Source organism: Zonotrichia albicollis, chromosome 6 (assembly GCF_047830755.1).
Source record: "Zonotrichia albicollis isolate bZonAlb1 chromosome 6, bZonAlb1.hap1, whole genome shotgun sequence".
In the NCBI taxonomy this organism is placed as follows: Eukaryota; Metazoa; Chordata; class Aves; order Passeriformes; family Passerellidae; genus Zonotrichia; species Zonotrichia albicollis.
The window spans coordinates 61,639,235-61,653,526 of NC_133824.1; the positions used below are offsets into that span (position 1 = coordinate 61,639,235).

The 14,292-nt window shown below is 45.9% G+C and overlaps 1 protein-coding gene across 3 annotated transcripts in view; it reads right to left on the reverse strand.

Moving 5' to 3' along the window:
- Window positions 1–258: 258 nt before the first annotated feature.
- Window positions 259–14,292, reverse strand: part of GNG2 (G protein subunit gamma 2) — a 32,815-nt gene continuing 18,781 nt past the window's right edge. Inside the window, exons 2-4 of one of the 3 annotated variants that reach the window (XM_074544084.1) lie at window positions 6,984–7,046; window positions 5,369–5,484; window positions 259–3,797 (exon numbers count right to left, since the gene is read on the reverse strand). In XM_074544084.1, the coding sequence (XP_074400185.1) occupies window positions 3,669–3,797; window positions 5,369–5,455 (216 nt within the window). In that variant the 5' untranslated portion in view covers window positions 5,456–5,484; window positions 6,984–7,046 and the 3' untranslated portion in view covers window positions 259–3,668. Of the gene's footprint in view, window positions 3,798–5,368; window positions 5,510–6,983; window positions 7,052–14,292 lie in introns of those variants that run through there. The other 2 variants (XM_074544083.1, XM_074544085.1) reach the window with 2 other exon arrangements.

A 14,292-nucleotide genomic window follows, 5' to 3' on the forward strand; every position in this document is an offset into this window, starting at 1 on the left:
AAGATGGAAGGAGAGGGGAGAAGGATGGACAATGAAATTGGGAATTTTAGGTGTCTCTCAATTTCAAGGATCAATGTCCCACCCTGAATGAGTCTGCTCTCCCCTGACCTGCCCCATGCTGTGGGGCTGCTGAAACCCCAGGCCCAAAACTCCTGCTAAACCCTCCCTGACAGGGAGAACCCCTTGGGAACTGCATGCAGCCACAACCAGGATGGGATCCCACCTCCCCAGGGAGCACAGAGCAGCATCTCCAAAGGCTTGAAACAAATCCAAAAGTTTATTTCCAACGAGTACACAGACCATGTGGGATGGGGATGCGCTACACCACGACTGGCTTTCACCTACAGCCACCCCCTCCCCAAAATCCTGCTGCTGGCAGGGTGACAACCCATGGGACAGAATTGCCACCAGCAACCTTTGCAGACAATAAAAGTCCTTTTTTTTCAGTACTCCAGATATTTTTTTTTCTTTAAAAGCCTGGGGGTAGTGGAATGTCGTTTGAGGCCAGGCTGGAAATCCAGCATGGAGATGGAGGGATGGCTGGGATTTTTGTTGTGAGGAGGGGAAACAACCTTGGCAGGAGATCTCTGCTTGGCTAACAAAGGCAGATCTGTGTAAATAGAAATACTGGGGTGAAATACCTGGCAGCACACCAATGGCAACACTACAACCAACAGAAAAATCAAGCCCAGCAACGTAAAACACCTTCAATGAATAGTTTGGGTTAATTCAAAATCTCCCCCTCCCCGCTCCCCCATATTCATGCAGGTTTATTTTGTCCTCTAAGGTATTAAGAATTCGAGTTGTAAAATAGGCAAGTCATTAAAAAAATTATTACAAACCACTTTTGTGACAATGTTTGAGAAAGGGTGGGGTGGGAGCCCCGGGTCAGACCGGCTGCACTTCACTCTCTGTGACAATAAATCAGATTAAGAAGAAAAGACAAAACTCAGGATGGGGTTTTTACATCTCTGCCTGGTAACACCAAGAGTGAAACCAGCTGCAGAGCAAACCACTTCATCCACCCTTCATCCAAAAGCTATGGGAGCTGTAGTAAAAAGATCAAAATTGGGGGAATTACAGGGGGCTGGGACCATCTAGGTTACTTGTGGCTTACAAACATTCCCAGGTGCCAAAAGTTTGGAGTCCAGTGTGAGAAGAACTGGCCTTCTCCATAGAAGAACTAGAAAAAGAGTATGAAAAGGTAGAAAAACCAAAAAGCACTTTTTTTTACGGGCTAGAAAGAGTTACCAAAAGGTACCTAAAGACTTTTCCCCTCCCAGATCCACAGGGATTTTTAAAAGCTCTCACACCTGATTCAGAACTGCTTCAGCAGGGTCACCACAGACCCCTAAAAACCCCTTTGTGACCCCCAGCTCATTTTGTACATAAATCCCCACATTATGATTCCCAAAGGGATAATTCCCAAAGGGATGGTTCCCAAAGGGATGATTCCCAAAGGGATGGTTCCCAAAGGGATGATTCCCAAAGTGATGGTTCCCAAAGGGATGGTTCCCAAAGGGATAATTCCCAAAGGGATGGTTTCCAAAGGGATGATTCCCAAAGTGATGGTTCCCAAAGGGATGGTTCCCAAAGGGATGGTTCCCAAAATGATGGTTCCCAAAGTGATGGTTCCCAAAGTGATGGTTCCCAAAGGGATGGTTCCCAAAGGGATGGTTCCCAAAGGGATGGTTCCCAAAGTTTCCCAAAGGACAGATGAGCAGGGGAAAGCCAGGAGGTGTTTAGCAGCAGAAAGGAGAGACAAGCCACATCCACAGAAGCATGGGCCCGAGGAGGAGCCCAGAAAGGTGGTGTGTGTCCCCCGAGAGCTGGGAGCAGATGAAGCAGACCTGGGAATCACTGCCCAGCCTGGCAGGAGCCCAGGCCGTGTGTAAACAGGGAATCAGGCACCTCTGGGAAAGGGCAGCCCCACAGCTCCCAGGGCTGCTCCCCTGGCCCTTCCCAACGTGGGGAAGGGACAGTGGGAATGGGAGGGGAGGTGGGGGCAGGAAGGGGCAGGAACATCCCAATGTAGGGCAGCATCCCATGGTGGGACAGCATCCCATGGAGGGGCAGCATCCCACCATGGAGCAGCATCCCATGGAGGAGAAGCATTCCATGGAGGACAAGCATCCCATGGTGGAGCAGCATTCCATGGAGGAGCAAAATTCCATGGAGGAGCAGCATCCCATGGTGGAGCAGCATTCCATGGAGGAGCAGCATCCCACCATGAAGCAGAATCTCACCATGGAGTAGCATTTCATGGAGGAACAGAATCCCACCATGGAGAAGCAGTCCATGGAGGAGCAACATTCCATGGTGGAGCAGCATCCCACCATGGAGCAGAATCCCATTTTGGAGCAGCATTCCACTGTGGGGCTGTATCCCACCATGGAGGATGCGGCATCCCATTTTGGAGTAGCATTCCACCACGGAGCAGAATCCCACCATGGAGCAGCGTTCCATGGAGAAGCAGCAGTCCATGGAGAAGCAGCAGTCCATGGAGGTGCAGCATCCCATTTTGGAGTAGCAAATGGGGGTATAAGTAGCAAACTCCATCATGGGGCTGTATCCCACCAAGGAGCAGCATTCCATGGAGGAGCAGCATCCCACCACGGAGCAGAATCCCACCCTGAAGCAGCATCCCACCACTGAGCAGCATCCCAGCAACATTCCAGACCAGCCCCAAGGGAAGGAAGTGCTACCAGGAACTGGGAAAAGAGCAGGACCAAGCGAGGAGAGCAGAGGCACAGAGGTGTAGGAGAAAGGAAAGACCCGGAAAGAAGCGGTCGACTTTGATTTTCGGATTTCTGGCTCACCCTGCACCCGGGCTGGCACCTGCCCTGTGGCAGGAGGCATTTCAGGCACGTCTAAGGCATCTCAGGAGCTCTCTTTGCTTTCAGAATCGCCTCTGTTCCCTCCCTACGGCTTCTTCCACCAGCACGTGGTGCCAAACGCTGGAAAAGAAAAGTCTGGAGCGGATGAACGGAATTAAACTCTCATGCACTACCACTGAATGTCATCACAGGGCTAGGAAGCACCAAGCACGACACAGGAACCACTTTTACTTGCAGAACCAAAGCTAACCATAGAGAGAATGGTAAAAAGTGGGGTTTGCTGGGGACACAGAGCTGCTGGTGTCCCCTGGACCCACCCCTGCTACGCTACGGCCAGAAATGAAAAAGCACAAGACCAAACATTGAGTAACAGCACAGCCACCTAACCTGTCTGCTATATATCTGACAACTTAAATCAAAAATATTAGCTTGGAAAGAAACCAGCAATATCATTCCAAGAAGGTTATACACATCCTTAGCAGTTAACTTTGCTTAGCACAGCTCTGGTGCTTTAAATATGGAACAATCGAACAATTTTGTGAGCAGAAAAGTGACACAGATTTATTCTTTACATGGGTTTTTTTTTTTTTGTTTTTGTTTTTCTCTTTCTAGGCAACTCTACAGACTTCAGATCTTTTGCCTTGCAATGCAGATCATCTGATTCCCCCAAAGGTGGCCAGGTTCTTTAAACATGCACATCTCTGTAGCTTCCAGGCCGTGTTTTTTACTTATTTTTGTTTAAATTCTGCGGACCAGCAGGTCGTCCCCATTCCTAAAAACTCTACATCAGTGTTCAGGGTGGCCTGAGTGCCCGTCAGGCTCCTCCTGGGTTTACAGGATCACACAGAAGAACTTCTTCTCTCTAAAGGGGTTTTCTGAGGCCGGGACGGGGGTCAATAGAGGGTCCTCCTTGGCGTGGGCTTCACAGTACGCCATCAGGTCTGCTGCTGCTTTGGACACCTGCAAAAGGAGGAGCCCTGGGTTAGGGACAGGCTGTGCTGGGGACATCCCACCTGGAGAGGTGCCACCAGGCTGGCAGCACCCCTGGGCAGGGAGCCCTTTGGACCCCTGCAAAAGGAGGAGCCCTGGGTTAGGGACAGGCTGTGCTGGGGACATCCCACCTGGAGAGGTGCCACCAGGCTGGCAGCACCCCTGGGCAGGGAGCCCTTTGGACACCTGCAAAAGGAGGAGCCCTGGGTTAGGGACAGGCTGTGTGATGGTGTTCACAGGGGAATCAGGTTGAAGGAAGAGATGAGGATCTGACTCCATGTTTCAGAAGGCTGATTTATTATTTTATGATATATATTACATTAAAACTATACTAAAAGAATAGAAGAAAGGATTTCATCAGAAGGCTGGCTAAGAATAGAAAAAGAAAGAATGATAACAAAAGCTCTGTCTCGGACTCTTTGTCTGAGCCAGCTGGGCTGTGATTGGCCATTAATTAGAAACAACCACATGAGCCAATCAAAGCTCCACCTGTTGCATCCCACAGCAGCAGATAATCAATGTTTACATTTTGTTTCTGAGGTCTCTCGGCTTCTCAGGAGGAAAAATCCTAAGGAAAGGATTTTCCATAAAAGATGTCTGTGACATGGCTGTGCTGGGGACATCCCACATGGAGAGGTGCCACCAGGCTGGCAGCATCCCAGGGCAGGGAATATCATCTCTGAGATGGGAGCCTGACTGACAGTGCAGCAGCACGTCCCTGCTGGGGCTGATTCTGGGCTGGTTTTTCACCTCTGGGCTCTGAGCTGCTCTGTCAGCCTGAATTCCCATTCCCAGCTTTCCCAACCTTCCCCCATTCCCATCCTTCACCTGACAAGGACTGACTTCAGCATCCCTGCTGGCTCTCCCACGCATCCCTTGGCAGGAACATCCACAGCAGCGTTTCCTGCCCTCACCCACCAGCCTCACTCTTTATTCCAGACATGGCAGCAGCTCCCGAGCCACCAGAGCTCATCCCAGCCCTGCAGCACTTCTCTCCCTGGATTTAAGCTCTTAGCAAGGAGCTGAGATGCCTTGGGGACAGTCACTCCTTCCCACCACCCCACAGGGCTCCAGGTGATGCTTCCAGCTGCCTCTCACCCCTGGCAGTGCCCAAGGTCAGGCTGGATGGGGCTTGGAGCAAGCTGGGATGGTGGAAGGTGTCCCTGGCAGGAGGTTGGAATAAAAAGGGCTTTAAGGTCTCCTCCAACGCAAACCATTCCCAGATTCTACAATCCCATCTCCCACTGCCTCCTGGCTGGATCTGCACCCCCAGGGCCATGGCTGAAGGTTTATCTCACCTCTCCCCTTGTTTTTTGGCTGGAGAAAGGTTTGAGCAGCAGAGCACAGCCCTCTTTTGATTTCCCTCTTCTTTTGATTTCCTTAATCTGGGGCTCTCAACACTGATGACTGAATGGTCTACTTAAAGCAAGAGCATCCCCCACAAACACCACCTGGCTCCACCTGCCAGCTCCCTCCACGAGCTTTGGGCAGCAGCCACCACCTCCCAGACTTCCCAGAGGCATCTCCCAAGAATCCCTTACCTTTATCCTGTCGATGTTGGCCTCCATCTTCAGCTGCTCCACCAGCTTGCGGGCCTGTGCTATGCTAGCAGTGTTGTTGCTAGCCATGGGCAGGCCAGGAGGGCTCTCAGGATGGGCTGTGGGCAGGAACACACCGGGATCAGCTGCTGGGCTGCTCCTGCCAGCTCCAAAATGGGGTTTTCATGGGATTTTAAATATATATATATATAAATATATAGATCATATTATATATGCCAGCTCCCAAAGGATGGGCTGGGGTTGCTTGTGTGGAGGGTTAGAGCCATGAAAATGAGGGGGTGAGGATGGCAGATGCCAACCCAGGGCAGGGACATGCTGCCAGTGCTGTCCCCAGAGCTGGGTGGCACTGGGACTGTCCAGAGCCCAGCCTGCAGCAGCAGGAGCCCAGCTGAGCTGTGCTTTGCTGTTTGCTGTTCCACGCCAGCCTCTGACAGCAACAAAAACCAGGGAACAGGATTTCTGTGCCAGGCTCATTCCCTGCTCTTCCTCCAGCCCCTGCCGGTGCCCAGTGTGTGTCCAGTGTCCCCCGGCCTCCCTGCCTTTGTCCCTGCTGCCAGTTTGCACATTGAGATGCTAAACAGGATGCTGGAGTTTCCTGTTTCTGGAGATTTCTACCCCAGGCAGGCGGGGGATGCTCATTAAGGTCACTCCAGGCTGGATCCCGGATGTTTTTCCAGCACCTTCTACCAGCAGTGAGCTCTGGCAGAGGCAGCAGAATCCCAGCATCCAGCTCCTGCAGCAGCAAGGGCTTTCCAGCAGTGCTGAGGCTGACTGGGGCTGCCTGCCAGCTTCAAAATGAGTTTTTCATGAGATTTAAAAATATATATATACATTTTAAAAAATTATATATTATAATTATATATATATTATATATAATCTATGTAATCCATAATATAAATATAATCTATATCAGATAATAGATATTATATATTGGATAACTGATATTATATTAGACAATATAGATTACGTAAATAATATAATATAACATAACATAACATAACATAACATAACATAACATAACATAATATAATATAATATAATATAATATAACATATAATGTTATATATAACATTATTATAATATATATTATATAATAATAATATATAACATTATATATTATAATAATGTTATAATAATGTTATAATAATGTTAGAATATATAACATTATATATTATGTAGTTTATATTATATTATGTTGTTATACTATATATATTATAATAACATCATATAACATTATTATAATATATAATGTTATATATTATAACATTATAATTATAATATAAATTACATAATATATAATGTTATATATTGTGTAATTTATATTACATTAATGATATATTAATGATATATTCTATTATATTCTATTAATGATATATATTCTATTATATTATATCGTATAATATCATCATATCATATCATATTATATTTATTATATTATACATTTTTGTGGGTGGGGTTTTAGGGGATTTATATAGGATCCCACTCAAATCTGTGGGATTTCTAGAGGAATCGACCCAGCACTGGTGCCTGTGCTTGGAGCCAGGGCCAGCCAGGTTTGAGGATGAGGAGGGGAGCACAGGGAGGGGATGTTTTTTACCAGAAGCTGATCTCTCCGCTGATCTGTGCCTCTAAGGGAAGCTCTGCTCCTCTTGGCCCTTCACTGCCCTTAAATAAAGAGAACAGAAAATGAAACTCAGCTCCGTGGGATCACCATTTCTGGCACCGGGGACCCCACAGACGCCGGCTGCCACATCCCCAGCTTCCCTCCGCGTGTCCCCCTGCCCTGTGCAGTGCAAGCCCAGCCCCCAGGCACACTTTTTGTTTGCATTCAGCGAGGCTTTCAGCACAGGAAGAGGTTTCAGTCATGGGCAAGCAGCCCAGGGCTGCTGGCAGCCCCGAGCAGGCTGGAGGGTGCACAGGGCTTGGGTTGAAGGTCTGGTGCACAGGAGGAGCATCCATCGCCTGGGGAGTGCTGACAAAATCCAGCTCCTGGCTGGATCTGCTCCCCCAGGCCATGGCTGGAGGTTCAGCTCAGCCCCTGCATTGTTTCTCTCACCTCTCCCCTCGTTTTTGGTGGCTGGGGAAGGGTTTGAGCAGCAGAGCACAGCTCTCTTTCGATTTCCCTCTTCTTTCGATTTCCCTCTTCTTTCAATTTTCTTAATCTGGGACTCAACACTGATGGCTGAATGGTTTACAAAGGATTCTGAAGTGAATCTTTTGCTTCACAGGGCACCATTTGTGTTGGGGAAGCTTTTTGTCTTTCACAAACAGAGCGAGATTAGCAAGAGATGTTCCTTGGAATTTTATTACAACATCAGTGTCATTTTCTCAACATTAGATAGCTGAGACAATAGAGAAATAGCAAAAGCTCACATCTTGCCAGCAGCAGCCAAAGATTTCTTTGTTACGGAACATTTAAAAAATTTTCTAGCCAATAGCATATTGCTGAAGTTACAAACAATTGTTCTAACAAATCACTAGAGGTATACATACTTCACACAACACTTATTTCTAAGTAAGAAATACTTCTTACTTAATAGAACTTACTTCTATTAACAACGCACAATACACCATTATTAAGCTTAAAACCTTCTACTATGTTACTAAATATATTACTAAATATATTTTTTCTACAGTCTTAAAGTCTATCTTAACCAAACCTAAAACTCAAACTATTGTTTCAGGTCCTTATTTACTATTAACTTTACTTACTATAATATTGTAACTTTTTCCTACCTTCACACTTTACAACTAATTCTAATTTCTCTATTCTTTCTATTTTTAAAACCTACCTTCCCAACTTTTTAAAGCTCTTCTTACCCTCACTATTTCCCACACCATGGAATGTGCCATGGTTCTGGCACAGCAGCAGCTTCAACCAAGACTGGCTTGGGTGCCACAGAGACTTTCCCAAGGCGGCAAATGTCACCCCTGGGAGGGTTCCAAAAGTGTGTGACTGTGGCACCTGGGGACACGGGTTAGTGGTGGGATTGGCAGTGATGAGGGCTCAATTTGAGAGGGCTTTTCCAACCTAAACAATTCCATGTTGTGCCCTTTCATACTGTGTCTTAAGCTGCACTAAGGGAAATTTAGGTTGGATATCAGGAAAAAGGTTTTTTAGAGAAAGGGTGATAAAGTTCTGGAATATTCTGCCCAGGGAGGTGGTGGAGTCCCCATCCCTGGGTGTGTTTAACAAAGCCTGGATGTGGCACTGGGTGCCAGGGCTGAGTTGAGATGTTGGGGCTGGGTTGGACTCCATGATCTTGAAGGTCTCTCCCAGCCCAGTGATTCTGTGAATTCTGTGGATTTTCTCAAATGACCTGGTCCAGTGGCAGAGAATCACTTCAGGGACTTCTGTTTAGGATCCATAGGAGCAGGGAGGGCAGCTGAGAGCATCTGTGTGGCTGTTACAGCCCTGATATTTTAAATAATTCTGTACATCCAACCCTGCTGCCACCCTCCTGCAAGAAAACCCTCCCTTGCTCTTACTACAGCCAGCCCTAGGGACACTAAAATGGGGAAAACAGCCCCAAAAATAAGGTGAGGGAAGGGTGGGACCCTCCTGAGAGGAGCACAGGCCTGTTGGGACAATGTTGGGGCGACTCAGAGGAGCCTCCCAGGAGCCACCACACCCTGGGCCACGCTCAGTCACTCTGCAGGTGCTTCAAGTAGAAATGAGAAGCATTTTGGGGCCAGTGATGGGTTTTGAGCATTTCCACCCCTGGGGAAACCTGGGGCGTTTCCTCCACCACAAATAACCAAAAAAGCAGCAGGTGACACTTCAAAATGAGCTGGTGAATGTCCCACTCTGGACAACAGCCCTGGTGGAGCTACTCCAGCACAAAGGCAGCTCTTAAAACCCAGAGAGAGGAGATCCCACTGTGCCCTTGGGAAGGTGTGGAACCCCAAATTCCATGGGTTTTTTTGTATGGATTGGATTTATCATAGAGAGATGGGATGGGTTGGGTTGGAAGGGGCTTTAAATCCCATCTCATCCCACCCCTGCCATGGCAGGGCCACCTTCCACTGTCCCAGGCTGCTCCAAGCCCTGTCCGGCCTGGCCGTGGGCCCTGCTCTGTGCCAGCCTCTCCCCACCCTCATATTCCATCCCAAAATCCCATCCAGCCCTGCCATTCCGTGTGTCCTGTCCCTCCATCCCTCATCCCAAGGCCCTCTCCAGCTTTTTGCACCCCCCTGAGCAATCCCAGCCCTTTCCACACACAATAAATAACCCAAGGCCCCTCTGCACTACAGACAAACATCAAAACAAGCCGGCAAGATCCCGAGCTGTAATTACAGTGCAGAGCCCAAAAGAGACACTATCCATGTCCTGGCCCTGTAAAACATCATTAGCATGAAAATAACGAGGAAGGGCTCATTAACCTGTGGGCTCCAAGGCAGGAATCCCATTATCCAGGCACACACGTGCCATTAAGTGAGGGAAATAAGGCACTGCCTGAATTCCCTTGGGAGGGCCATAAAACTCCTCTCATTGCAGGCAAAGCTCAGCACAACAGCAGTGGGTGGGTGTGAGAGCAGCCCTGTGATAATGGGAAGATCAGGAAATGAAATATAAATAAATAAAAATAAAAATTGTAAAAAATTTAATAATGAAAATGAGCTCAGCACAACAGCAGAGGGTGTGAGAGCGGCCCTGTGGTAACGGGAGGACCAGGAAAGGAAATATAAATAAATAAAAATGAAATTTAAAAAAATTTAAAAATAAAAATAAAATTTAAATTTTTTAAAAATAAAAATAAGCTCAACACAACAGCAGAGGGTGTGAGAGCAGCCCTGTGATAATGGGAAGACCAGGAAATGAAATAGAAATAAATAAAAATATTTTTTTAAAAAAAATTCAAAATAAAAATAAGCTCAGCACAACATCAGAGAGTGTGAGAGCAGCTCTGTGATAATGGGAAGATCAGGAAATGAAATAGAAATAAATAAAAATAAAAATAAAAATTAAATTAAATTAAATTAAATAATAAAAATAAAATTTAAAAAATTTAAAAATGAAAATTAGTTCAGCACAACAGCAGAGGGTGTGAGAGCAGCCCTGTGATAATGGGAAGACCAGGAAATGAAATAGAAATAAATAAAAATAAAAATAAAAATTTAAAAAATTTAAAAATAAAAATAAAATTTTGAAATTTTTTAAATAATAGTAAGTTCAGCACAACAGCAGAAGGTGTGAGAGCAGCCCTGTGATAATAGGAAGACCAGAAAATGAAGAAAAATAAATAAAAATTAAATTAAAATTTAAAAAAAAATTAAAAATAAAAAAAAGCTCAGCACAACAGCAGAGGGTGTGAGAGTAACCCTGTGATAATGGGAAGACCAGGAAAGGAAATAAAAAGAAATAAAATTTAATTTTTTAAAAATTTAAAAATAAAAGTAAGCTCAGCACAATAGCAGGGGATGTGAGAGCAGCCCTGTGATAATGGGAAGACCAGGAAATAAAAATTAAAATAAACAAATAAATAAAATTAAAATGGTCCTAAAACAGGATCATTTTAAAGCAGGGGTGGGAGTGGGATGGGCTTTAAGGTCCCTTCCAACCAAAACCATTCTGGGATTCCATGAAAAATGCTGGCAATAAATGTCTGGACATGAAAATTTTGCTGCTGATCTTTGTTATTTGAAAAAGCTCCAAAAAAACCCAAGTCATTTGTTGCTCTCTGCTGAATGAAGAGCTTTGGGTACATTTGAATGAGATTTTTTTTCTATCACCAGCAGCACCCAGCCTGAACAGGCACCAAAAATTGGAATTTAGGTGAGCAAACAGCGAGGCACATCCCTGATCCCTGGTGCAGTTATGCCAGCTCTGCTCATTCCAGCTTTCCCAAAAACTTCACAAAGAATGCCCAAATACTGGAAAATTCAGGGCTGCCCAAATATCAAGGAATAAAGATGCCCAGATACTGAGGGATAAGAAAACCCAAACAGAGGGAAATACAGATTGCCAGATATTTGGGAAATAAGGATGTCCAAATACTTGGGAACAAGGATATCCAAATTTTGAGGAATAAGAATGTTCAAATACTGAAGGATAAGGATGCCCAACTATCAGGGAATAAGAATGCCCAGATACTGGAAAATAAAGATGCCCAAATACTGAAGAAAAAGGATGTCCAAATATGAGGGAATAAGGATGCCCAGATACTGGAAAATAAAATGTCGAAATACTGAGGAATAAGGATGTCCAAATACTGAGGAACATGGACACCCAAATCCTGGGGAATTCAGGGATATCCAAATCCTGAAGAATAAGGATGCCCATATAAAGGAAAAAATTATTCCCAGATACTTGGGGAACAAAAATGCCCAAATACTGGAGAATAAGGATGCCCATATATCAGGAAATAAGGATGTCGAAATACTGGAAAATAAAGATGCCCAAATTCTGAGGAATAAGGATATCCAAATACTGAGGAACATGGACACCCAAATCCTGGGGAATTCAGACATACCCAAATCCTGAGCAATAAGGATGCCCATATAAAGGAAAAAATTATTCCCATACTTGGGGAACAAAAATGCCCAAATACTGGAGAATAAGGATGTCCAAATACCAGGGAATAAGAATGCCCAGGTACTGGAAAATAAAATGCCCAAATACTGAGGAATAAGGATGTCCAAATACTGGAAAATAAAGATGCCCAAATTCTGAGGAATAAGGGTGTCCAAATCCTGGGGAACACGGACACCCAGATGCTGGGGAATTCAGGGATATCCAAAGACTGAGGAATAAGGTTTCCCATATAAAGGAAAAAAATATTCCCAGATACTTGGGGAACAAAAATACCCAAATTCTGAGGAATAAGGATGTCCAAATACCAGGGAATAAGAATGCCCAGGTACTGGAAAATAAAATGCCCAAATTCTGAGGAATAAGAATGTCCAAATTTTGGGGAATGAGGATGCCCAAATACCAGGGAATAACGATGTCCAAATCCTGAGGAATCTCCACCAAAATCTTCACCTCTTATCTGCAAATGTGGAGCAACAAATGTGGATGTGGAGCAGCTCGATGTGCTGAGATTGGGATTTAAAGTGCTCCGAGCTAAAAGCCACCATTGCTCTGCGCCAACCAGCCCTCCTCCATCCCACCCTCCTGGATTCCTGGAAGCATTTCCACACCAAATGGCACATCCAACCCAAAGCAGGCACTGCAAAAGGAGCATTTCTGGATGCTGAGCGCTCCTGCTAAGCTGCCATGCCATCCCTCCCTCCCAGCCCGGGCTCCTGTGGGGCTCTGGCACCCCAGAGCTGCCAGCTCTGCTTGCAGGAGTAATTAAGCTTCATTTGCCAGCTCCTCGTCAGCAGCAGCTGCTGCCTGCTCTGCACAGAGCTCGCAGGCTGTGGAGCACAGAGGATCCTGGATTTGGGTGCCTGGTGCTGGATCCATCCCCAGCTCCAGCTCCAAACCCATGGCATCGGAGCTGAACCACCTCCAGGAGTTTTTTCTCCTCTTTTAGTTGGGTTTTAGCTCAAGGTGTGCGTGGGTGGAGATTGGAATTCTCCTAAATGGCATTTTCCCATCCCTGGAAGTGTCCAAGGCCAGGCTGGATGGAATTTGAAGCAACCTGAGATAGCAGAAAGTGTCCCTGCCCATAGCAGGGCATGGAAAAAGATGAGCTTGAAGATCCCTTCCAACCCAAACCATTCCATCATTTATGGTGGAATAACCTTTTCCAACCTGGATGATTCCATGCTTCAATTTTCCAGATTTTTTTTCACCTCCCCAGCAAGGTTTTTCTCTGCTTTCCATCTCTCCCCTCTGAACCAAAAGGAAAAGCAGGAATGAAACAGAAAGTGCTGACGCTGGCCAGGCTGAAACCTCTCCCTTCCCTCACCACAAAGACTGAAAGCAGCATCACCCACCCCGAAAACAGCTCCTTTTTGGGGTGAAAGCAGCAGCCTCCCTGCTCTGTGGCCACAAAAAAGTCATATTTTCCATCCCTGATGAATTTTCCACTCATTTATAGCAAAGTGGGTGAACCCCACTGGGACAGGCAGGGTTTTGGGGAGAGCAGGGATCTGGGTTGTTCCTACCAGGCAGGCATCACCCATGTGGAGTTTAAACCAGGAAAGAGGGGATTTTTGGACAGAAAAGGGGGTTTTTGGACAGAAAAGAGGGTTTTTTGACAAAAAAGGATTTTTTTTGGCAAAAAAGGGGCCATGCTGGGTATTATAATGGAGAAATTAATCCCAAATCTCATTTACTCTGGGATTTCCCCCTGTCCCTCTGCTTCCCAAGAGCTGAGCCCAGCCCAGGTTGCTGAATCCCCATTGAGACAAGCAGGATCTCCCAAAATCTGCTTTATTTCTCCCTAAAATCAGGCAGGATGCACATCCAGAAGGGATAACTGGGAATAGGGTCACTGTCTGGCTGGAGTGTGGGAATCCCTCGTGAGGGGCTGGATGCCTTTGCCAGGCATCTTGTGGCTTTTGCTAAAAGCCATGGCTAAAAATAGGTGGCTCAGCTGAAAAAATATAAAAAAATTGCTAAATATATCCAGAAAAGTATAAAAATACAACAGGCAAAATAGAAAATAGCAGAGCCACGTTTTCCAGGGGGTGGGAGATGGGATAGTCCCACTGATCCCAACAGGAGTTGCAGATCTGGCTGGGAAAGGAGACTTAACACACCCAAATTCCAAATGTTTCACTTTTTCCTTAAGGAAAGAAAATTATCTGAGCTTGATTTGTTCCATGAGGCAAAAACCCCCTTAATCCTGAGTGCTGGTTCCGGCCCCAGCTCCCAGCCCCTCTCCACAGGGATTTTATTCCTTTTCCCAGTCATTTTTCATCCTGGATGTCCAATCCAGTGTTTAAATCCCTGGGAAGCAGCTTGCAGGTCAGAGATGTTGCTGGCAGATAAATAAATAAATAAATTAAAA